The sequence below is a fragment of the Pleurodeles waltl genome, chromosome 2_2 (genome assembly GCF_031143425.1).
Source record: "Pleurodeles waltl isolate 20211129_DDA chromosome 2_2, aPleWal1.hap1.20221129, whole genome shotgun sequence".
NCBI classification, from domain to species: Eukaryota; Metazoa; Chordata; class Amphibia; order Caudata; family Salamandridae; genus Pleurodeles; species Pleurodeles waltl.
Genome location: NC_090439.1, coordinates 1,133,787,269 through 1,133,813,633, shown reverse-complemented (window position 1 = coordinate 1,133,813,633; position 26,365 = coordinate 1,133,787,269). Strand labels below are relative to the sequence as shown.

Below are 26,365 nucleotides of genomic sequence, written 5' to 3'. Positions count from 1 at the left end.
TCTATAGATAGAGAACTCAGAAAATTGAGACTGGAGGAGACCAGGCTGAGGCTGCAGCAGCAACAGCTACCCCTAGATAGGGTGGTCTTGGCAGTAGGGAGGGAAAGGCAGGGTTTGGGGTTAGAACCCTATGGTAGCACCAGCAGCAGTAGTTTCAGGGATTGTAGAGTCAGGGAGGACTCATTTGATTCCAGAAACCTGCAAAAAATTGTTCTCCCATACAAGGTGGGGGAAGACATCCACAAGTGCTTTGCTGTACTTGAGAGGGCCTGTACAGTTCAGAGGGTCCCTCAAAGGGAGTGGGCTGCTATTCTCTGGTTGTTCTTCTCTGACAAGGGGAGGTATAGACTTCTCACTGTCAGGGATGAAGATTCAGACAACTATAGTTTTCTTAAGTCAGCATTCTTAGATAGCTTCGGTCTCACACTGAAGAACATAGAATCAAGTTCAGGGAGACCAGAAAAGAGGCCTCACAGGATTGGGTTGACTTTGTGGACTGCTCTGTTAAAGTTTTAGAAGGATGGTTACATGGCAACAAAGTGTCAGACTATGAAGGCTTGTATTATCTATTACTGAGAGAGCATATTTTGAATAACTGTGTGTCTGACTTGTTGCACCAATACTTGGTAGACTCAGATCTGACCTCTCCCCAAGAATTGGGAAAGAAGGCAGACAAATGGGTCAGAACAATGGTGAGCAGAAAAGCTCATACAGGGGGTGACAAGGACAAGACGAAAGAAGGTGATAAGACCCAGGATAAGGGTGGGGACAAACACACAAGTAAAGACTTCTCCTCAGGTCCACAAAGCTCCTCTGGGGGTGGGAATGAAATTTCTTCTTCTTCTTCGTCTTCTGCACATACTAAAAAGCCTTGGTGCTATGTGTGCAGAAGTAAAGGCTATAGGCCATGGGACAAATCCTGTCAAGGTAAAACCCCTGAGCCTACTACTGCTAACTCCACATCCACTTCTAGTGCCCCTGGTGGTAGTACTAATAGTGGTGGGACTACTGGAAATAGTCAAAGCAAAGGTGTGGTTGGGTTCACTTTTGGGTCCATAATAGAAAATGGGGTAGGCGTAGAAACTCCCAAGACAGTTTCTGTCTCACCAGGTGGCACTGGCCTTGCCACCTTAGCTGCTTGTTCCCTTAATATGGATAAGTACTCGCAGCACATTCAGATAAATGGGGTTGAGGCCCAGGCCTACAGAGAGACAGGTGCCAGTATCACTTTAGTGACAGAAAACTTAGTGTCACCTGCACAACACCTACTTGTCAGAAGTACCAAGCCACTGATGTGAATAACTCTACTCAGTCCCTCTCCTTACCTGTAGTGCAACTTACCTGGGGTGGAGTTACTATCCCTAAGCAGGTGGTGATGTCACCTACCTTACCTTTAGACTGTCTCCTAGGAAATGACCTAGAGGCCTCAGGTTGGGCTGAAGTAGAGTTTCTTACCCATGCATCCATGCTGGGTATTCCCCAGGAATTGCTTCCTTTAATCTCGGGAGAGATGAAAAAGCAAAGAAGAGAAGGAGCCCTGAAGCCTCAGGATCCTCTTCAAACCACAGGTAAAGGGGGTATCAAAGTATCCCCTACCCACCTTCCCACTAAGGATATAATTCCTAAGGTGGGAAACACCTCTCTCAGGGTGGAGCCTGTATTAAGGGAGTCAAAAGCTACCACAGCTCCCAGAGGTAAAGTAACTCTCTGTGGGGAACCTAAGACAAAACAGCAACCCTTCCCTGTCTTTAGAAAATTTGGAGCAACCCTCCAGCCCACCTAGAGGAACTTTGGTGCAGCACCCCTGCACTACCTCTAACATTATAGGACCGCAAGCCTTTCCTTATGTGGAGCCCTTGGGACAGCAACCATGTCCTCTTTTAGAGCCATGGGGACAAACATTTTGCCCTGCTTTAGCTTTGCTAAGACAGCATCCCTGTCAGGCATCACGATCATTAGGACAGCAACCCTGTCCTAATATAGGGTCTCAGGACAGTCATTCTGCCCCACTTTAAAACTTTTTCCTAACCTTAAAAATAGGGAATCTCAGAGTTCACAGTTTCACTGTTCTCTAGCTAAAAGTAACCAAACAGGGTGGTTCACCTCCCCACAGGGAAGGGCCCACATAATGGATGATAAAGGGAGTAACCACTCTATTGCAGAGCTACTCTCCACTTATCATCACTTAGACAAAAAAGTCTCAACTGGCCAAGGTTAGCCTTATTGTCCTTCGTTTGGGGGGGGGGAGGGTTATGTAGGAAGGTAGCCTCTTTCTAACTTGGTTACCCCCAATTTTGGCCTGTTTGTCAGTGTGTTTTACTGTTTTGTCAATGTGTTTGACTGTGTCTCCTGGGATCCTCCTAACCAGGAACCCAGTAGTCATGCTCGTTCCCTTAAATTATGGTTGTTGGTTACTGGTAACACAGTATTTCACCCACAATTGCATACTGATGCCCCCTTATAAGTCATTAGTATATGGTACCCAGGTACACAGGGCATTGGAGTTCCAGGGGATCCCTATGGGCAGCAGCATATCTTTTGCCCCCATAGGGAACCCATGCAAAAACTTCTGCAGGACTGCCATTGCAGCCTGCGTGAAATGGTGCATGCACCCTTTCACAGCCATTTACACTGCACCAGGTCACTTATAAGTCACCCCTATGGCGGGCCTTCCAGCCCAGAGGGCAGGGTGCAGAGGACCATTTTCCCGGACTTCGTGACTGCGGGGACGCCATTTTATGCGTGTACTGGACATAGGTCACTACCTAGGTCCAGCTACAAATGGTAACTCCAAACATAGGCATGTTGGATATCAAACATGTTGGAATCATACCCCAAGGCTTTTGCAAGCATTGGTTGTATGATTCCATGCACTCTGGGTGCTCCTTAGAGGATCCACAGTAGTGCCATTCCAGCCTTCTGAGGTTTTCCAGGCAGCTCCAGCTGCTGCCACCTCTCAGACAGGTTTCTGCCCTCCTGCTGCTTGAAAAGCTCGAGCCCAGGAAGGCAGAACAAAGGATTCCCTTTGGGAGAGGGGTGTTACACCCCCACCCTTTGAAAATATTTGTTACAGGCTTGGAAGTGGTAGCCTCCCCAAGCCACTGGAAATGCTTTGAAGGGCACATTTGGTGCCCTCCTTGTATGATCCAGTCTACACCAGTTCAGGGACCCCCAGTCCCTGCTCTGGCGTGAAACTGGACAATGAAAAGGGGAGTTACCACTCCCTTGTCCATCACCACCCCAGGGGTGGTGCCCAGAGTTCCTCTAGATGGCCCCTTGATTCTGCCATCTTGAATCCAAGGTGGGAAGTGCCCTCTGGGACTACCTGAGTGGCCAGGTCAGGTAGGTGATGTCACAGCCCCCTCGTGATAGGTGGTCACCTGGTTAGGTGACCAATCCCCCTTCCAATGCTATGTAGGGTCTCCCTCTTGGGTGAGTCCTCAGATTCGTTGTGCACGACTCCAGCAGGAATCCTCTGCATCATTTACTTAGATTTCTTGCCACTGAAACCGCAACTGGAGTCCACAGGAACCTGCAATCTGCAGCTACAATGACGACCCCACTCTGCAACATTGTTTCTCTGGCTCCTTCCAGCAACTGCAACATTTCCCCAGCTGTGCATCTGTTGAGGGCAGAAAGGCTTCAGCCTGGACAAGAAGCAAGACGGAATCTCCCTTGGCGTGAAGGAGTGACTTCCCTGCATCCACTGGCACAATCTACAATGATGACATGCTGTGTGGATCTCCTCTCATCCTGAGGTGCATAGATCCCGCATCATTGGTGGTGGTCTGAAGTGGTCCCCTTAGTCCTCCTTGACAACTTTCCAACTTTGGTGAACGTAAGCCCTTGTCTTCCCAAGCAGGACAGTACCCCCTGCACCACGTCTCTTCCAGCTACCAAGGCTTATTGGCATCTCCTCCAAGGGATCTTCAGGCTCTGTGTAGCCCCCAGCACTCTTCCCTGTGATGCACGGTCATCTGCGTGCTTCTCCTGCGACGTGGAACCTCTCCTCAGGTGTGCTGCTTGGGGCTCTCTGCGACTCCTGAGCTCCTTGCCTATGGGTCTTCTGTGGGGGCTGTCTTTGGACTCTCTGCACTGATGAGGGTTGCCTGGGATTCCCCCCGTGGGTTAAGTCCCCCTTAGACCTTGCTGGTCCCTAGCAGCTCCACTTTCCTTCAACTGTGACATTTGCCTTTGCCAAGGCTTGTTGGTGTTTTTTCCTCACCACAGACTTACTGCAATCCTTCTTCCGGCATGGGATGTTGACGGTATCACCCATGAATTTTCCATCTGCTCCAGTGCTGCTTAGCTGACCATTTGGGTATCCCTGTCGACCAACTCCTGCACCCACAGACGGGTGGATAGTACCTCCTGCCACCACCGGACACTCCAAATAGAACTTGATTTGATCCCCTTCTTTTTCAGGTCTTCCTCTTCCAGAATCCATCTGTGGTTTCTTGCAGCCTTGTCTGGGTCTTGCAATATTCTTCTCTGAATTGCTTTGGGTTGGTTTGGGTAGAACCAGTAACTTATGTCTTCTCTCCTGGTCGCTGAGGGGCACTCTAGTACTTACATTGTTGGGTGTCCTAGTTCCTCCAGCTCCCCTCTACTGATTCCACTTCCTTGGGTGGGGGCCCAACTTTTGCATTCCACTTTCTTAGTATATGGTTTGGTCCCCCCAGGTCTTCAGTATTGCCTATTGCTTTTCACTGTTTTCTATTACTTTTTATGCCAATTTCTGATTGCTACTGTACATACAATAGTGTATTTACTGACCTCCTATTGGAGAATTCTAGTGTTTTAGTATTTGTGTCACTAAAATAAAGTACTTTCATTTTTGTAACACTCTGTGGTTCTTTCATGTGTGTAAGTACTGTGTGACTGTTGTGGTATTGCATAAGCTTTGCATATCTCCTTGATAGGCCTTGGCTGCTCCTCCACAGCTACCTCTAGTGAGCCTGGCTTCTAGACACTGCCTACACTTCGCTAATAAGGGGATACCTGGACCTGATATAAGGTGATAAAACCCTAGGTATTCACCACACACTAGGCCAGCTTCCTACAGTAATTAAATTAAATGTTTGCCCAGACAGTATTAACATGTAAAAATATAAAAAATGAAATAACTTATCACAAAATATGCCACATTATGCCACATAATTTGTCTTTTTTTGTTGCATAATTTGCCACTTAGAGAGTGGAACCTAACCAATGTTTTTATTTGCAAAAGGCTGAAAATGTGGCTGTTCACTCAACTCTAACCTTTTCTGCAAGCTTTCTGATTTAACTTGAGGACACCCTGCTAGGTATTTTTTGCACCCTTTTAATAAATGCAATTTAAATGACTTAGGTAAAAATGGTGCTTAAAAACATAAGTGCCAGCTGTAGTTATCTGGTCATGCAGGACCGGGACAAAGGCACAACTTCATACTGATCACGATGGAGTGGAGGCCGGTTCCAGGGACCAAGTAAGGCCCACTAAGTATTGTCCCTTAAGTCCTGTATGCGGGTCCAAGGCTTGAGATCCCTGTTGAGCCTGCATCAGTTCCGATGGGCTACGTGTGCTGTGATGCAGGCTTGCATCAAGGCTGCATTGTGCTGCATTGATTCAGATCAAGGCCTGTGATGCATGCTTATGGCGAGGCTGCATTGTTCTGACTTGGTTCCGATGAAGAGCTGCGAGCGCTGCGTCAGGTGTGCTGCTGACTGTATTGGTTCTGGTAAGGACCACAGCTAGGCTGGCAGAGCACCTCTGTTCCCACTTCTAAGGGGCCAAAACTGGAGGGGCACAACATGGGGGGTTGAGTTTCACAGCAGGCCAGGTGCAGGGTTCAAGGTGGGTGGAGTCTTTTCTGTCCCTGATAGTCTGATCAGGAGGCCAGCCCACTAGCCCTTGGAGTCACTCGGGTGGTCCTGTGTTCAAGGTCCAGGTCCAGTCATTTCCACTTAGACAACAGGGGAGTAGGGCAACAGAGAAGTCCTTCTTGCAGCAGAGCAGTCATTCTTTTGAGTCTTCCACAGGTCCAGAAGTGATCCGAAGTGTGGGTCAGAAGGTCTTCTTTTTATCCCAGGAGCCTTCTTTGGAGCGGAGAAAATGTCTGGAGTTTTCCTTCCACAGAGATGTTTGGAATTTCCTGCTTCCCTGTCCTGGCTCCAGCCTGGCTACAGGCACAAAAGGCCAGTGTGAAGTTCTCTGTGTGTGATTAGGTACCCAGCCTATAGATGTGTAAGTGGGGCTGTGCACATCTCTGCCCCACCATCCTGCCTGTGATGGTTCACCTAGTATCTCTATTGTGTGCTGTCCAAGAGGAATACACAAGGGCCAACTGCCAACAACAATTAGTCATGTGACCCAGGCACAGAGTGCAGTCACCACATTAATAGAACCAAAAAATGCCAACTTTCTAAAAGTGGCATTTGACAAATTGTGACTTTAAAAAGAAGGTTTTAAATTACGATTCCTCTGACACCAAACATGACTTATCTACCTGACCCAATAAAATATTATTACTTATTAAATGTAATAGGTTATCCCAATGTTATCCTATGGGAGAGGTAGACCTTGGAATAGTGAAAAACTTATCTAAGAGTTTTCCACTACCAGGAAATGTAAAACTAAAAGTACATGCCCAATTTTTTTAATGCAGTGTACCCCACCCTATGAGCTGTTTAGGGACTACCCTAGGGGTAACGTATGTATTAAAAAATAAATGTTTTTACTTGTCATAAGGCTTTTTTGCCAAGTTGAAATTGCACTTTAGAACTGCACACACAGGCTCCAGCAGCAGGCCTGAGGCGAGTTTAAAGAGCTACTCAAATGGGTGGCACAATCAGTGCTGCAGGTCCGTTAGTAGCATTTAGTTTGAAGGTCCTGGGTACAGTGGAGGCACAACGTTTTGCGGATGACCCTGCAAAGAGAGACAAGTCCAACAATTAAATAACCCAATCAGGTTTAGGTCAATTTTACCAAGTTTTCATGGGAGATCATATTACCTCTGGTTAGCAGAGGTAAAGTGCACAGCGTCCTAAAAGCCACTAAAAACAGGTTCAGAAAAGAAAAGAAGCAGAGTGTGGGCTCTGGTTAAGAGTGGATAGTTAAGAGGAAGGACTTTGACTTGCTGTGTTATGGGTAGGGTTGGATGAGGTGGAAGTGGAATTTGGCAATGAGGGCTTGGTGTAAGGGGGATACTTTTGATGGATGACTTTGAGGAGTTGTGTTGAGATAGGAAGGGAAAGTACATGAAGTGTAATTACAACATGAAGGTTTATCTTTAGAGCATCAAGAGATGAAAGAGGCTTTTGAGAAGTTGTTTCGGTGATAGCATGGAAAGGGCTTGAAGTGTAGTTAGATAGCCATCTTATCAGATGACAGGAGAGATTTTGAGAGGAGTGCTGTTAATAACAGGCAAGAGGAAAAAGGTAAGATTATGACATTTAGGCCCTCATTACGACCCTGGCGGTCGGTGATAAAGTGGTGGTAATACCGCCAACAGGCCGGCGGTAATAAATATGAAATTATGACCACGGCGGAAGCCGCTCAGACAGACAGACAGCCACTTTAACACACCGGCGGCCAGGGCGAAACCACCAGGCACCACAGCGGTAACCGCCTACAGCCAGGTGGAAGACAATGTTCTGCCCACTGTATTATGAGACACCAATCTGCCACATTTTCCGGGGCGGAACCAACAACATCAGAAGCCTGGAGTAAACAGATTTCAGAAGTCAGAAGTCTCACCTGTGGATACTCAGGGAAGAACCATGCCGCCATGGAGCCCGAGTTGCATGTCTTCCCCATGCTCTTCTACCTTCTGCTCCATTACGAACACCAACGCCGGCGAATACGACCACAGTGAGTACTGCCGCCTAGCACACAGAGGAGGGGGGAGGAGGGAAGGGAAAAGAGAGTGACACACACGCAACACCCTCACCCCCAAGACCATACACACAAACAGATGCAGTAGCTTACATATACACCCCATACCCCTCAGGAATAATGCAAGGACAAAAGGAATTGGTTAAAGTGAGTGTAATAAGATAAAATAGTACAAATACGTGCATCAAAATAAAAAAGTATATACATATTTACAAATGTGGGGACACTGCCCAGTCCTCAATGTCCGTGGGCCACAGGTCCACATCACATAGTCCAAGGTCCCACCTTACTCCTGCAACAACACAGGGAGAACACTGCAGGGGCATCAGGTCAAAAATAGACAGGCACCTCAGGGGGACAGGGAATGGGGGGCCACCTCAGCCGGAAGATGGTGCAACGCCACTGGTCCTGGAGGGGGCAACATGCCCTGTGCTCTGTCCTGGGGAGTGTAAGGCCACAGTCTCTCAAGTGGGTGATTTGCCCACTGCTTGGTCCTGGAGAGCGCAAGGCCACAGTCTCTCAAGTGGGTGATTTGCCCACTGCTTGGTCCTGGGGAGTGCAAGGCCACAGTCTCTCAAGTTGGCGATTTGCCCATTGGCTCTGGAGGTGGCTACATGCCCTGTGCTTGATCCTGGGGAGTGCAAGTCCACAGTCTCTCAAGTGGGTGACTTCTTCCACTGGTTCTGGAGGGGGCATTGTGCCCAGTGAGCTTCATCCTCTGGAGGGTGGGGTGAGTGGATGGCTTTTTCCACTGGTTCCAGAGGGGGGATTGTGCCAAGTGAGCTTCATACTGGGAAGGATGAGGTGAGTGGATGGCTTCTCCACTGGTTCTGGAGGGGGCATTGTGCCAAGTGAGCTTCATCCTCTGGAGGATTGGGTGAGTGGATGGCTTCTTACAATGGTTCTGGAGGGGGCATTGTGCCCTGTGATGCAGATCTTGGGGAGTGCAAGGTCACAGTCTCTCATCTGGGTGTCAGACCCACAGGATTTGCTGGGGCCAGGCCACTCAACAGCCCATGGACGCAGGACTACACACTGTCCACCAGCGGTGATGGCTGCTCAGTGGTGGCAGTGGTAGTGCTGCTGGTGGAGCTGGCAGTGGTGGGGGGAGGCTCCAGCCCATCTTCTGCAGCCTCGGACGGCTGCCCACTGGGGCTGCTGCTGCTGGTGGCGGTGCTGGCAGTGGTGGGGGGAGGCTCCAGCCCATCCCCTGCAGCCTCGGACGGCTACCCACTGGGGCTGCTGCTGCTGGCAGTGGTGCTGGTGGCGGTGCTGGTTGCTGCGCTGGTAGCGGTGCTGATGGCAGTGCTGGCAGTGGTGGGGGGAGGCTCCTGCCCTTCCCCTGCAGCCTCAGCTGGCTGAACCACCATGGTTGGTGGTGGGGGCTCCGACTGAGTCCCAGCACCAGGCCTCTTGTCCTTTTTGCCTGCTGGTGCAAGCCCCTTGCCCTTCCTGCCACCAGCTGGGGATGTCTGCTTGCTCTTTTTGGCAGCAGCTGGGGATTGCTCCTTGCCCTTCCTTTTAGCAGGTAGGGGTGCCTCCTTGCTCTTCCTTGCCACAGCTGGGGGTGCCTCCTTGCCCTTTCTTGCAGCACTTGGTGCAGGCACCCTTTCAGTGTGGCTACCTGGTGCCCAGGATCCTCTCCCACCTGGAGTAGCTGTGGACACTACTGTGCCCGTGGACTGGATGGCTGAGGTGCTTGCCTGGGTTTTGACCGCCCTGGCCTGATGTGAGGGTCGGGGGGAGGGGTAGGGAAGTGTCAATGGTGGAGAGGTAAAGCTTCTTAGAGACATTGGCGCGGGAAGAGGGAGATGGTTTGGGAGTGGATGAAGAGGGAGTGGTGGTAGGAGGTGTCTGTCTGCTGTGTTTGGGTACAGGTGCATGGGCTGGATGCTGTTGTGAGGTGGATGGCTGCTGGGTGTCTGAGTGCTTGCGTTTGTGTACTTTGGGAGGAGGGAGCACAGACACAGTGGGAGAGGACACAGGGGATGTGTGCATGGAAGTGGGGGTGGTGACTGCCAGTGAGGGGCGTTTGCTGTTAGGTGTGCTGGTGATGGGGGTAGTGGATGAGGATGTAGTGCATACAGGTGTGAGTGGAGACGAAACTGGGAGGGAGGTGGACGACGACGAGGAAGGGGCCATAGTGGAGGCAGAGATGTCCACCACACCAGGGAGCTTCCATCGGAGGATGAATCCGTGTCTGAACTGTCCCCTCCTGTCTCCACGTGGTGCTCCCCCCGCCCTCCGTCCCACTGATGCCCTCACCATTGGTGGATTCGGACTCCTAGGTCCTATGGGATTCAGCTCTCTCTGTCGTGGGTGCCTATGCTCCTCTGCCAGATGATGCTTATGCACATAAGGACAGGGCGACAAAAACAAAAAAGGGGGGGGGGAGGCACAAAGGATATGCTTGGTCAATGGCGCCAACAACACCACCGTTGGTGTACACAACACACTCACACACAGGGAACAGCCCTACGCACACATGGATAGGGACACCTAATGCCAATTGCAGCATACCTGAGACCCACAGACCCCTGCCAAGTAGTGGATGCCTATTAGCTTGGTTGGAGTACTTTCACATCAGAACCCTGCCCAACATAGGACCAACCCTGCAATAGCAGGTCTGGGCTAGGGGCAACCACAGGGCCCACATCCCCCACCCGGATCCCACCCCACCAGGCGGAAGTTGTACATTGGGGCACTGTACTCACCCCCTTGTGGCTGCTGTGATGCCCCCAAGCGCCCATCCAGCTCTGGATAGGCCACCGCCAGTATACGGGCCATCAGGGTGGTCAGGGTTCGATGGGCACCCCTTCCTCATAAGAAGGCCATCCTCAGCTGGGCCTCAGTGGTCTTCCGTGCCCAGTATCTCAGGTCCCCCCACCATTTCCGACAGTGGGTGCTACGCCTGCCGTAGACCCCCAGGGTCCGCATGTCCTTGGCGATAGCACGCCATATACCCTTTTTTTGATGGGCGCTGACCTGCAGGCAAATGGACATAGGGAAAGGTATTAGTCCGATAGTCCTGCCTGTTACACTCATGGCCCACCATGCCCCTTCCCATCCCCATTTGCACAGACATGTCCCACCATACATGCTGCACGCTGCCCAGGGCCCATCCACCACAGACCCCCTACATGATGACTTCACATACAGCACTCCATGCATTCACGCACCATGCATCATACTCAGGTTGTACTCACCTGTTGGTCTGGAGGCCCTTACGGCATTTGGTACTGGGGTAGGACCCCATCTACCAGTCTCTCCAACTCTGCCAAAGTGAAGGCAGGGGCCCTTTCCCCAGTGACACGAGCCATGGCCAGTTCCAGACACAGGTCACAGCAGCACTTGCAGTGTAGGTCCTCTCCTGTTGAAGGTCAGGTAGCAACAGAGTGAACAGATAGAAAATTGCATTGACGTCTGCAGCGGTGCATACCGTCACCGCTGGCGTACATCACCATTGGCCACTGTAACCCATCGGGCCCAATGTTAACCAATGAGGAGGTACACAGCTGTTTTCAACTGACTCACGCAATGGCGCACGTCAGCGGAATTACCTAATTTCCACCTGTCCCTCCAAACAGGATAGGCGGACGCCTTTTCTGGGGGGGTGCAGGCCATGGCTTCTAACTGCATCACAGTACACATATGCACCATTTGGACCTCTCCAACAAAATACTGTTACAATCACAACATGCATTGAAGTGTAGTGGTTGGAAATAAGAGATAATGACCAGCTGCTAGCCATTTTGCCCCATAGATTGCAACCGCTGCGGATGAATAGGAGATGGAGACATCCCCCGTGTACGACCCCTGGTGGACTTGGCAACAATGGAGGACAGGCACAGTATCCTCACCTATAGACTGGAAGGGGCTACAATCACAGAGCTGTTTGCCCAATTGGAGCCTGACCTAATCTCTGCTATCCGTCACCCCACCGGAATCCCCCCTCTTGTGCAAGTGCTATAAGTGCTCCATTTCTTGGCAAGTGGCTCCTTCCAAGTGACAGTGGGCTTGGCAGCAGGAATGTCTCAGCCAATGTTCTCAATAGTGCTGACCAGAGTGTTGTCTGCCCTGATTAAACACTTGCAGCCACATCGTTTGCCCCCAGGTGGAGGATTTGGCCACAGTGAAAGCTTATTTCTATGCAATGGGACATATCCCCAACATTATTGGGGCAACACATATTGCATTATCCCCCCTGGCGAAATGAACAGGTGTTCAGAAATCTAAAGAGCTTTCACTCCATGAATGTGCAGATGGTGTGTCTGGCGGACCAGTACATCTCCCATGTCAATGCAAAATATCCTGGGTCTGTGCATGATGCCTTTATCCTGAGGAATAGCAGCATCGCAAATGTGATGGCTCAACTCCAGAGGCACTGGGTGTGCCTAATAGGTGAGCCCTGGTTCACACCTAGTATATGTTGGTGTATGGGTATGGTGTGGGCCCTAAGGGTTAGTGTGTGGCTAACAGTTGTCCCTCGATATTTGCAGGTGACTCTGGTGTCCCCAACCTCTCATGGCTACTGACCCCTGTGAGGAATCCCAGGACAAGGGCAGCGGAGCATTGCAATGAGGCACATGGGCGAACAAGAATAATTATAGAGAGGACCTTTGGTCTCCTGAAGGCAAGGTTTTGTTGCCTCCATCTAACAGGTGCTACTCACCCAAGAAGGTCTGCCAGATCATTGTGTATGTTGCGCAACCTTCCCTTGTGCTTTCTGCAGGAGGAGGAGGCTAGAGGTGGCCGTGTGGCAGAAGTAGACCCTGTGGACAGTCAAGATGAGGAGGCAGAGGATTAGGATGAGGACAACAGAAGTACAATAATGTGTCAATACTTCCAATGACACACAGGTAAGACAGTGTAACTTGACATTTAATTGACAGTTTTGTGTTTGGCATTGTCACTGGCAGCCTGTGATTTCCCACTTCTATGGCCACTCACTGCACCCTTTGACATCTCTATTTGCATATATTTGTGCCCCACTATCCCTCCTGGTGTGTTGACTGCTGCAAACTACAGGTCTTTCCTATGTATACATTACTGTACAGTTGAATTGCAATGTTTAAACCTGGATAAACAAATACATATTTAAATCATTTGACATACTCCATACTTTTTCATAGGGTGTTTATTTAAGTGCTAAGAAGTAGGTGGGGTAGAAGAATGGGCTGGGTTGATGATGGAGGAAAGTCCAGAATAGAGTCCAGTCTATTTGTATCACAGGTGCATTGTCCAAGGAGGCATAGGAAGGGGAGCAATGGCAGTTCAAGGTGGACAGGGTGACAGAGTGGGACACAAGGGTGACAATTAGGAGAGTCTTATTTCCTGGCTGGGGTCTTGGCAATAGTCTCTGGCTTCTGCCTGGATCGCAGGGAACGTTTGCGGGGTGGTTCTCCTTCTACAGGGGGAGGGGTGCTGGTGACCTGTTGTTCCTGTGGTGGGGCCTCCTGTCCACTAGCGGCAGTGGAGATGGAGGGCTGTTTATTGGTTTGGGTAGTGTCAGGGGCCCGGTGGTGTGCCACTGCCTCCCTCATAGTGTTGGCCATGTCTGCCAGCACCCCTGCAATGGAGACCAGGGTGGTGTTGATGTCCTTCGAGTCCTCCCAGATCCCCAGGTACTGTCCCTCCTGCAGCCGCATGTTCTCCTGCAACTTGTCCAGTATCTGGCCCAGCGTATCCTGGGAATGTTGGAATGCTCCCAGGATCGCGGTGAGTGCCTCCTGGAGAGTCGATTTCCTGGGCCTGTCCTCCCCCTGTCACACAAATGGGAGAAATTACAACATGAGCTACAACTTTAATATAGTAACTGAAGATATAATAAACTTCAGAATTAAATCCCTATCGGGCTTATAAAGGCAAGCTGATAAATTGAGGTCATTCCAAAAAAATTATACCAGGCTGCTAAACAAAATCAAATAATAACGAGGGAGAACAAGGGACAAGTTTACAATTAGAAAGACTTTAATTAGTGTAAATAAACATATAATAATGACTTATAGGTGATATAAGTAGATAAAACTCTAGTCCTAATTCAGACACGCCACAGTCAGACTAAGCGACAAAAGACAATATAATACAATAGAGCCAAATATCCCCCTGTCACACAGCAGTCCTCCCAGCTTCCCTGTTGTCCTGTGCATCTGTCCCCTGAACTGTGTGCCCTTCTGCTACTGACCCCAGGTCCCTGATCGTCCTGGGTTTGTGGGGTGGCCTGTGGTCCCTGCAGTGTTGGACACACTGCTGATTGACGTGTTCTGGGGGCTGAGGTATGGGCCCGCTGGGTGGGCGCTGTTTCCTGGGGGGGGGGGGCTCTGTGGTGGTGTGTGACTGTGCCTGGGTAACCTACTGTCCGGAGATCCCTGATGGGCCAGGTTGGTCATCCAAATCCAAGCGAGCAGAGCTGCTTTCATCACCGTGGGCCTCTTCTGGGGAGGACTGGCTGTTGCTGGCACCTATTCTCTGGTGACATTGGCTGGGGTACCTGTGGGGATGTGAATGCAGTGTTATTGTTTCTGCATGCGACATATTGTGCATGAGTGTGTTGCCCTCTATGGTTGTTGTTGCCCTGGCAGATTTGCCTTTGTGTGAGTCACTATTTGGTGAGCTAGGTGATTCTCTCCAGTGTGCATGCAGTGGTGATAGGTGTCCATGCAGGTCTGTGAGGGGTGTCCATGCATTGGTGTTGCATGCAGGGCTTGGTATTGGGATGGGTGGGTTGTGATGGTGGGGTATGTGGGAGGTGGTGAAGTGATGGGAGTGAGGGTAAGGGTGGAGGTTTGTGTTGGCATGCAGGTAGGGGGTGATAGTAATAGAGATTTGACTTACCAGAGTCTAGTCCTCCTGCTACTCCTGCCAGGCCCTCAGGATGCATGATTGCCAAGACTTGCTCCTCCCATGTTGTTAGTTGTGGGGGAGGATGTGGGGTCCACCACCAATCCTCTGTACAGCTAGTTGGTGTCTTGCTGCCACGGAACACACCTTCCCCGTAGGTCGTTCAACCTCTTCCTGATGTCATCCCTTGTTCTGGGGTGCTGTCCCACGGCGTTGACCCTGTCCACGATTCTCTGCCATAGCTCCATATGCCTAGCAATGAATGTCTGTTGCACCTGTGCTCCAAATAGCTGTGGCTCTACCCGGATGATTTCCTCCCCCATGACCCTTAGCTCCTCCTCTGAGAACCTGGGGTGTCATTGTGGTGCCATATTTATAGTGTGAGTGGTGTGGGTGAGGGTGTGTGGGGTGATGTGTTGGGGTGTGTGATTTAAGGTGCGTGGATGGTGTATAGGTGATGGTGTTATGTGGCTCTGGTTGTGTGGGTGCTCTTGCTGTATCTCTCTCTGGTGGCAATTCTTTCTAGTCGTAAAGGGATGTGGGTGTGTGTTTTATAATGGTGTGGGTGTGGTGTGTGTATGTGTGTCAGGTGTGTGTAGTTTGAATTGTCCAATGTGGTGCAGTTTTGTTTGAGTGTGTGTATTTTGAGTGCCGTGGTATGTCCCACCAATGGTTTACCCCCATTGAATATCTGCCGCGGTGATTCGTGGGTCATAATGTAATGGGCGTAGTTCTGTTGGCATAACTGTGTGGGTTTTGATAATGCCAGTTTATCACTGACCTTTGGGCTGGTGGAGATGTGTGTGTGTCTGTATAGTGACAGATTGGTATGTGTGTGTCATAATATGGTTGGCAGTTATCTGCGGCAGCGGCATTATGTTGGCGGCAGTCGGCATGGCAGTAAGTGGGATTTACCGCCAATGTCATAATGAGGGCCTTAATGTGTGTTGAGTGTATGTCTTTGAAGAAGTGTTTGTTTTAGCATAGTCGTCCAACATAAGTTCAATTAATTGGTGAAAAATGTTCACTTAGATTCGCTCGAAAGTATGGACACAAGATCATGATGTCTGTGACAAAGGGTTTTTTCCCCAGGGGCAAAGGACAATCTCTGAGGGGAAATAGGAGGAGCTTATAAAGAATGGAAGTTGGAGACAGACATTAAAGGTAATCCTGACACAGTTTTGACTTTTATTGGCCACATATGAGGGTTGTGTTGCTTTCAGGAGAAATAATTCATGAAAAGAGCCAGGGGTGTCAGTCAAGATTCAGAAACAGCAATAATCAGGACGGTGTTAGCCTGATGCATGTTTATCTTGCATTCTTACACGTCTTTTATTACCAGACACTTGTCCAGAACTATGTTTCTTCCTTATATTTCTTTTCTCTTTCTCATGTTTCTAAATTGCAAGGTTGCTGCCTTCTCTGGTTCAGGTAGTCCCTTCGTATGGGCTAAATTGTGATATGTGCATGCGAGTGCTACTAAATCTTGTTTCTTTTGGGGTGAGCCCTTGATCGTACCAACGTAGAGCAGTGACTCTGTATGTTATATTTATCTGGCAGAGGGGAGGACCGAATCTGTAATGTGTCGCATCAGATCTTTGAATCTCAAACCTTGCAAACCTGAGGTTTGACACACGCAATCACACAGTCACACACAAACTCATAATAACACACATACAAACACACACACAATCACACACACAATCTCTGTCTGTCTCTGTCTCTCTCTCACACACACACACACAGGGTTTCACACATACTCAGGACAGGACTCTTTATATTTTCCTCTTTCTTGAGTTTAGACTCTAGAACATATACCTTCTCTTCACTCAGAGGACAGAGCCAGTCTTGAAGCTTTACGTACAGACAGCAAAGTATATGTCATGAATGTAGATCTGTATAGTGAGACCTTGTTTGCTGAATCCAACTATTTGGGCTGCAGGCACAAGTTTGTATTTCAGGAAGCAACTATTTACGAGACAGACATGACTGTGAACTCCAGAAGGCTGCTAGTCACAATGCAGACAAGGATTTAAGATCTGGAAAACAGTCATCAGGCTAATTCTAGATGAAGGCAGAAGATTGAGCTCCATAAAACAGCTACTCAGAAGGCAGGCATGAGTGACATCAAGATGGCAATGATTCGGGCAGCAGACATAGGATTACCCCATGCCTAGAGTTCCTGCCAGGATATTCATGGCCTACCCAGGTGCCCTCCTCTGCACAATAGCACGAGACCGCAAGACTGTGCGAAGACCTCATTGAGGGTTCAATCAATCAGTTTTTGTAAAGCGTGGCTACTCACCTGTGAGGGTTTCAAGGCACTGGGGGGGAGGAGAGGGCCTTCATCCGAAGAGCCACATCTTGAGGTTCTTCCTGAAGATGGTGAGTGATGGGCTTTGTCTGAGGTGCAGGAGGAGGTTGTTCCAGCTTTTTGCTGCAATGTAGGTGAAGGATCGTCCTCCGGTGGTGGTTTTGCAGATGCGAGGGATGGTGGCCAGGGCCATCTCCGTGGAGCACAGGGATCTGGCAGTGGTGTGGAAGGAGATACAGTGGTTCAGGTAGGCTGGTCCTGCGTTTTGTATGGCCTTGTACTGGTGGGTGAGTAGCTTGAAGGTGATTCACTTCTCGACCGGTAGCCAGTGGAGGGTCCTCAGGTATTGGGAGATGTGTTCTCGGTGAGGGAGGTCCAGAATGAGTCTGGCTGTGGCATTCTGGATGAGTTATAGTTTTTTGATGTTTCTAGTTGAGGTGCCGGCATAGAGGGCATTGGCATAGTCCAACTTGCTAGTTACTAAGGCGTGGGTGACTGTCCTGCAACAGTCTGCTAGGATCCATCTGAAGATCTTCCGAAGTTTGCAGATAGTGTCCCAGCAAGAGGAGGTGACTGAGTTTACCTGTAGAGCAAATCCTTCTAACACTACATCCCACAGAGGGACAGAGAGAACCAGGCAGCCAGATAAAGATTGTAGGCAGTAGCCACATGCAGGGGCATTGACATGAACCAGGGTGACAGAGTGAGAAGGTAGACACCAACTACATGTAGAGTCCTTGGCATGGAACAAGTGGCCACAATGACACAGCATTGCTTAGGTCTTTTTTTTCCTGGCACATATTCTTTTAAACTACCTATGATTATAACTTGATAGATAGTCATGAACCTAGTCAATCACACATTTTCACAATCTGAACCCCCAGAATCACCTTCTTTGTGTGAGTCATTGCATGCTTCTTTCAGGACAAAATGCAGAAAAGTAGTCAGAATTAATTGTATCTTAGAATCAAGAAGAGAGCCCTTCACGGAGAAAGATAGCTTTGATCCTACAGAGTTCAGTCTTTTCCTTTAATCCCTGACCAGGTGTTGTGTCACAGCAGAATACAGTACTGATTATTGGTTCCAAGGCAGTTGAGGGGACAGGTCCTATCGACAAATCAGAAGCCTCCATGAGGATGGGTGAAACCATGTAAGGGACAGAGCAGCGAGCTCAGGAGGCTCATAAAATGGCAGCCAGGCCCCAAACGATATTGGAGCTGGCTGTGACGTAGTGGCATCCCCTGTACCGCCAAGAGAATAGAGGACGCCACGTGGAGCAGAGTTATAAACTGTGTATGCTCAGGAGATGCCAGCCAGGCTCCAGAAGACATGGTAGCTGGCCATGAGTTAATATGCCAGCAATTAGCGACTTCTTGGTGGTTCACTGAACCTTGGGTTGCAGAGGTCAGGTGACAGGGTGATTCTGCTCGACCAGGAAGAAGACATTGTGTGACCTGCAAGCCTGGTGGAAAACTAAGTAATATAGTGGCCAACATGTTGGACTATAAGCTGAAGGAAAATTATAATATCCCAGGCCAAAAAACTAACCAGCTTCAAGTGTGAAGAGACACAAATGCTGATATTCTAAAATATCTCTTTAATGAACCTGCACCACAGGAGAGAGTGTGAGACTCTCACTCAAGAAGTCAACAGGAGACAAATGAGGTACAAGTGGACCTTCCCAACAGGCACACAATTCACATGGCAGGGGGGAGACAGGCGATTAGATATCCGGGGGAATCTTTTCCTTCCTGAGCCCAGTGAAGAGACCTGACAAAACTGCTGCACAAAAAGATACGTAGATTCCATGTACTGCTGGAAAGAAGAGAACCCAGAGTGGAAATGCCTCTAGAATCACAGTGACAAATTTAGGACAAGCCGGCATGCAATGCCAAATGGAGTTAAAGAAAACGAGTCTGAATATTGGATGAGGGTTCATGGAGAGGTAGATGCATTCTGAAGACAGAAAGTGGACTCTATTTAGCAAGAGGACTCTGTGAGTTTTAACCACAGTACTTGTGAGGAAAGGCCTCTTTTGTCATGGTTAGCCCCCCGTTTTTTGCCTGTTATTTGATGTGGTCACAAAGTTATTAGTGCCCAGGGCCCCAGCTAACCAGGTTCCCTGGGCCAGATCCCCTTCCTAAAACTGTTGAGATGCATTGGCACAATTGGTAATACCTTTAGCTGCCAATACAAGCCCCTAGTAAATGGTACTTAGGCATGGGGTACTAAGGTTAGGCATCTGAGGGCAGCAACAGAGATTGTGCCATCATCAAGGGCCATGCATCTAGGTGCTCCCAGCACTGCCCTTTAAGGCTGTGTCCTGGTGCAATCCTAAAATGCAATTTCTATACACTGCTTGCAATATAGGTAATTCACCCCTGTGGCATGCCTTCTGGCCCTAAGGCAGGGTGCACTAAACTTTATGTGAGGGCATAGCTGATTGAGCAATATGCCACTACTGTGTCCTTGCTGAACCTGGGACATAGTAAATCAACAGTGCAGACATTGTAAATGCATGTGCTGGACACTGATCAGTACGCATTTCACAGCTATGTGATGGCTACTATGCATCCTGGGTTGTTTATATCAAACAACTCAGAATAATGAATCCAAACTGGTACAAGTATTGGATCTATTGCAAAATGTACCCAGGGGTCAACCTAGAGGTGGCCCCTGCAAAAGCTAACTACACTGGTATGGTTGCTGGCCGGTCACAACCAGCCTGCCACCACCAGACAAGATTCTGGGACCCTGGGGTGAGAGAAGCTGCTCTCTGGGTCCCAGAACAAAGCCCTTCCTGGGTGGAGATGTAATCATTCCCCTCCTCAGGAATGTGCACTGCCCTGCTAGCGGGTTACTGCCCTTGAAATTCAACCCCCAAGCCTTCTGCTAGCAGTAGAAGGCTGCCCACATTGCAAACCCCCACTTTTGGTGGGAGCAGTGGCACAAAACCAGACAAAGGACAGGAGGATTGATCAGCCCCAGCTTGTACCAACCCTAAGGTGTTGCACGCGAGGTGACCCTCCATTTCATTTTCCTCCATCTGGCATGGAAGGAAAGTAGTCAGGTATATGGAAGTGACCTCTGCCCACAGGAAGTGGTCTCTTATTGGGTGTAGCTACCCTAATTTAGAATGACCCAGTCCCCACTCTGTCATGAAACTGGACAAAGGAAAGCGGAGTGACCACTCCCCTGTCCATCACCACTATGGGTGGTGCTCAGAGCTCCTCCAGAGGGTCCCTGGGTTCTGCCATCTTGTCTCCAAGGTTGGCAGGAAACCCTGGCAGCATCTGAGTGGCCAGTGCCAGCAAGTGATTTCAGAGCCCTCCCCTGATAGGTGCCTACCGGCTAGTTGACCGATCCCTCTTTCAGGGCTATTTAGGGTCTCTTCTTTGGATGCTTCTTCAGATTCGGATTGCAAGACTCCAGCAGGAATCCTCTGCATCCTCCACTTCACCTTCTCACCGAAGAAACTGCATCTGGATCCTCCAAGACCTATACAAACTGCAACAAAGTAGCAAAGATGACTTCTGCAACATTGTATCTGTAGCTCCTGCCAGCAACTGCAACTGTTTCCTGCTCGTGCATTCTCAGAGGACAGCCTGTCTTCAGCCTGCACCAGAAGAGCGAAGGAATCTCCCTAGGGGTGAAGGTATCACTCCCCTGCAGGCACCATCTGCATCCACGACCGGTGGCTTGGATCCTCTCTAGCGCTGAACTGCGTGACAGTTCGAATGCTAGTCAATGGGAGGAGCAGGCCTCACAGTAGTGGAAAAGGAATTTAGGAGTGTTACACTACCAAAACATGTAAAACACATACGTACATGTCCAGCCTTTTACTTACATGGCACCCTGCCCAATGGGTTACTTAGGGCCTACCTTGGAGGTGACTTATATGAAGAAAAAGGGATTTAAGGCTTGCCAAGTAGTTTTAAATGCCAATTCGAAGTGGCAGTGAAACTGCACACACAAGCATTGAAATGGCAGGCCTGAGACATGGTTAAGGGGCTATTTATGTGGGTGGCATAATCAGTGCTGCCGGCCCAATAGTAAAATTTGATTTACAGACCCTAGGCACATATGGTGCACTTAACAAAGGAATTACAGGTAAATTAAATGTGCCAATTGGGTAGGACCCAATGTTATCAAGTTTATGGGAGAGAGCACATGAACTTTAGCACTGGTCAGCAGTGGTAAAGTGCGCAGAATACTAAAGCCAGCAAAACAGGGTCAGAAAAATGGAGGGAGACAGGCAAAACGTTGGGTGGTGACCACCCTAAGGATGTCAGGTCTAATAGGAGCATTATGTGCTATGGCAACGGTTTTGCAGGTACGCTGATAAGACACCAATAACATGGATTTCACAACTGTCGATCAAGGTGGGAGGGGAAGGGCCAGGGAAGTACCTTGGATTTCAGAATAGTTCACTGTTAGTTTAAGCTCATAGTTAATACTGGAAATCCAATAAATGAATATGAGTTACAAAAATCCCAACACTGACCCTGAGGCCATGTGTAGTGACACTTCCATCTCCGATCTCCTCTGCATACTGAAGGCTCTAGAATCTGTCATCACGTCACACCTTCACACACCTGTGGAATGCAAGTACTTGCTGGGTGACCTCCATTTAGATGTTAAACCCCAGCCAGCATGGAGATTGCACCCTTAACAAGAGATAAGAGCTGATCATGGCGAGGGTCAACAGGTGAGCGTGTGCTCTGACACTCCTAGACCTCTCCGTGGCGTTTGACACTATCCATCGTAAAATCATCTTTGAGCGATCAGCGATATATGTGCCAGAGTAGGGATACGGCTTTACCTTGGTTCACTTCATTCCTGGATAATTGAGCTCATCAAGTCAGGTTGGGTTCTCAGCTCTCAGCAACAGTTACACACAGTTCTGAGTAGACTTGCTGCCTTTAAAACATTTACCTGAGTCCATTACCATTCAAGTGAGAACCAACCATTGGTTAAACTTCTGCTGATCGTGAAAATGCCTACAGTCTTCTACAGTCACAGAGCTTCTAGAGCAGGACTCATCTGCCACATAACTGTCACAAGGGACTTCTGTGTTCACAAGTTAAGATTGACACAGACATCACTAGAATCTCCGAGAAATAGGTCTTCTCCAACACCACAATCCAGCTGATAGCACTGGTTCTCTACTCCTAAGCCTCCTCATGTCTACCAATGAGAAGTGTGGGAGTGCAAGAAAGAAGGAAAGCAGCAGTAGGAGAGATTGCAAAAGGCGGCAGTTCAGAACCAAAATAAAGCAGTTTTTAGGGTTGAGCGCGCAAGTGCTCTGGCCCCTGTTGTAATCGCTCTGTGGGCTTTTGTGGACTTGCCTTTTCAAATTTGCTTGATTTCATTAGTGAAGGGCATGCATATGTCATGCCTTTTCCGGTGTCTAGCCCTCCTTGAGAGCACCGGTAAACTACTGAAAACATACAAGGCTTCATGTTTTCCATATGTTTTCTGGACTACTTTTTCTTTTTATTCCATAATCGAGCGCTTTTCATGACTACCAGTTTAATTCTATTGTTTATCCTAGTGCTCTTTTGCAAATTCAAGGTTTTACATATCGTGATCGTGCTTGTTTTTTAAAATTATTTATTTTGGCAGTGGCGCTTTGAATCGGCTTGCTTATGTCAACTGTTTTACTTTTCATTTTCAATTTATGTGGCAAGAAAAGTCCAGTTAAGAAATTTACAACGTTAATAGCGCTAACTCGTTTTACATTGTTCCCATGCTTTCATGAAAGAATTTAAACTTGAATTGACTTGAAATTGTGCAACGTGGCATAACAGCAATAATGTCAGGAATTTTGAGTAACCAAAGCAACATGAAATGCCAGAAATTATGCCAACCTATTATTTATCAAGCGTATATGATTTGTAGACTGCAGCGGTTCACAAATGTCTTCCTGTTGAATTCATATGAGCAATTTACAGATGGCTGCAGTTTGGAATATATAGTTTAAATTCTATGATTAATATACTGCACTGTTTAAAAGTAATACAGTCCCTCAACTGGTTTTTTAACGCTTCTTCCACAGTATAGCAGCGCCTGTTGATATTTTGTCTGTACTTAACAATTCTAATGCGTACTACACATCTTTTTGCTCATAATACATGTAAATGTTGGAACTGCTATGTTCATGACCAGTCGTGATTGACATGAACTCCAGTCACCGATATTATAAGAAGCAAACCTTATAAATCTTTTGAGAGTGATGCAAGGGCTCTAAGACAGTGTCGCTTTTGAAGCACACAAACGTTTTTTGTTATTTCGGTGGGTGAAGCAGGATCCAAAGATTAAAGGCCTAAACGACCGCTAAAAGGAAACAATCACATTGTAGAAACATATAGCACGTTATTCAATGAAACACAAAGACTTTGTTTGGAAAGCTGTGAATAAAGTTCTACATAAAGTTGTGTGAGACAAAAAAACTGCGGTCTACGCTTTAATTAAAATGGAGTTTCCTGCTCCGATTGAGAAGCAGGGGTCAGCCTTTGGTCCATCAGCACCCGGGAAGCACACAAATTTGCATCACCAGTTAACATGAACCCAGCACCTTCTAAGCTCCGCCCTCTTGAGCCCTTCCTTGTGTTCGGCAAATGGTTGTTCATCCCACCAAGCTGCTCTTGGGTCACTTAAAATGTGTCCATGGCCATCAAGCTTTCTGCAGTGGGTATTATTTATTATTTACAAAAAGGAACTGCGTTAATGACAATTAATACATGCTGTAAAGGCTTTGAATGTGTTACACATTCTGAAACACTAACAACACCAGTTCAGCTGTCGTTTTTTGTGTTGAACGTGCAAGCGCTGTGACCTTTTGTAAGTATGGTGGGCTTTTAACCACTCCCACCGCATGCCCATCACTTTCACGCTTTCGTGTGCTTGCCTTTCAAAAATCCTTTGATAACATTGGTAAATGCTTTATGTTTGTCCCTCCTTGGGCGTTTTTGTTACCGCCTTGCAAACTGCCCCTGTTACCTGGATAATTGCACGACTGCTGTTACGTTTGACTGCGAGCGAACTTCTTTATCTTTTTGTGTCTCTCCTACGCGCTGATGGCGGTTATAGTGCTTTGAATCAGCTTGCCTATGTCAACTATTTTACTTTTCATTTTCAATTTAGGTGGCAAGAAACCTCCAGTTAGGAATTTACAATGCTAATAGCTCTAACTTGAGTAAATGTGAGATCCATTACATTGTAAATGCTTGTTTAAAGTTTGGTATTTGAATGAGCCTCACACCCCTTTAACCTGAACCCTAAGGATGGCTGTGCTTCACAATATCTGACAAGCTTTTCTTTGCTTCTGACAGAACAAAATAAGAGCTGAGAAGGATAAAATTCCTTCTGTGGATGAACAGCTGTGCCAATCCCTGGGAGAAAAAGTGGAGAGCCCGCAAAGTAGACCGGAGGCGATGAAGAAGATGAAAATGACCATGCTACAAAAAGTGAATATCACCGAGCTCACTTCTCCCAGTGCCCTGATAACCAAGATTGAGAAGAAATGTGAGGAACCAGCCTTGGAGTCCCTGAAGGTGAGACACCGCTTGGTAAATGTAAGACAATACAGAAGTGCTCCATTCATATGGTGTGTGAGGTGTTACATGTAAGAGGGGAACATTCATGATCTTTAGAAGGGGTTAGTTTACCGACAGCCCAAAACAGTAAACAGACATGTTCAATTTCCACTGACTGCTTGTGTGCTACCAGGGTGTGCACTGTCTGCAGCCCTCAACAACAGTTAAAAACATGTTGTTTGTGTCCCTGCCCATACTGGGTACCACCAGGAAGTACAATGCATTTAAATTAGGCCATGAAGGGTGATTTGGTAGGAGCAGTAAATAATAAAGGAGCAGCTCTTTCAGCTCTTTTAGTATTCTTTCCCCTTTATTGAATAATATTTATTTATTCATTTGTGGGTTTCCTGATCCCACCCGACACGCACAGTTAACTTTATTTGTTGGGGGCTGCTGGCTCCCTGCCAGCCCCCATCCCAGGTGCAGGTGGGAGATGGGTTTGGAGCTGCTTTCCTTCTTGGTCCCACAGGCTAGGATCAATTCTGTGTTTGTTCTCCCGTGAGAGCACGTACAGGAAGAAACATGTGTGCTAAGACCCGTCAGATGCCTTTCTGACTCACTGAGTGGAAGCACTGAAGTCATCCCTGCCTGCGTTCTCATGGGACGGAGAACAATGTCCAGGGGGATGGACATCAAAGACACCAACAGCAAGCCGGTTCCAGTAGGCTGGGTCCCCGGGATTATAACACACTTTGAAAGGAGGGCCCCACGCTCCCTTACCCCAAAAAATAACACTGTGGGCCCTGGAGGAAGTTGTCCTCCATACAGTGGTTTGGAGAAGATGGTCCAATTGCTCCTCCCCAAAAAATAACACTGAGGGTGCCAGGTGATAGGGACACCCGGGCCGTACTATTCCCCCGCCCCACATAAATGAAATTCAGACTTAGGGGTTGCCAGAGGCATTGTATGGTATGGGGAGGAGGGCCACACACACCCTCCCCAGAAGAATATCGGCCACAGGGGATGGGACTACTGCCTAACTACACTTCCAACCCTTCCATACTGTCACCGAAACAACTTCTCAAAAGCCTCTTTCCTCTCCTGATGCCCTAAAGACAAACCTTCATATTGTAATTGCACTTCATGTACTTTTCCTTCCTATTGCAACACAAGTCCTCAAAGGCAGCCATCAAATGTATTTCACTTACTCCAAACCCACATTGTCTAATCGCACTTCAACCTCATCCAGCCCTACCCATGGCACAGCAACTCAAAGACCTTCCTCTTCACTACTGACCCTTAACCAAAGCCCACACGGCCTAATTACACTTCAAGAACTATCCAATCTTATCCCCAGCACAACTCCTCAATATCCTTCCTCATAGTTAATCACTGTAAAGTCAAACCCACACTGCCAAATAACATTTCAGCAACCACCCAAACCTATCCTAGCACAATTCCTCAAATACCTTCCTTGTACGTATTTACCCACAAAACAGGCCTTCACTGTTTAATTACACTTCAAATCCTTCCCCTTCCTCTCTCAACACAACTCCTCAAAGGAATTCCTCATAGGTATCTACATTATGCTAATCCATCATTATCTAAGTACACTTCAACTCTCATCCAATCATTACCCAAGCACAACACCTCAAAGTTCTTCCTCATAACTCCCCACCTTAAAGTGAAGCCTTCACTGCCTAATTGCACTTCAAGTGCAATTCAATGCTACCCAACACAACTCCTCAAAGATCCTCCTCATAGATATTCACTCTAAACCCCGGCCCTCACTGACTA

General features: G+C 48.2%; 1 protein-coding gene across 2 annotated transcripts in view; it reads left to right on the top strand.

Moving 5' to 3' along the window:
• LOC138282949 (E3 ubiquitin-protein ligase TRIM39-like) overlaps positions 1–26,365 on the top strand; it is a 197,095-nt gene that overhangs the window by 25,406 nt on the left and 145,324 nt on the right. For both annotated transcript variants that reach the window (XM_069221016.1, XM_069221014.1), the window contains exon 2: positions 24,365–24,586. In XM_069221016.1, the coding sequence (XP_069077117.1) occupies positions 24,365–24,586 (222 nt within the window). The remainder of the gene's footprint in view (positions 1–24,364; positions 24,587–26,365) is intronic.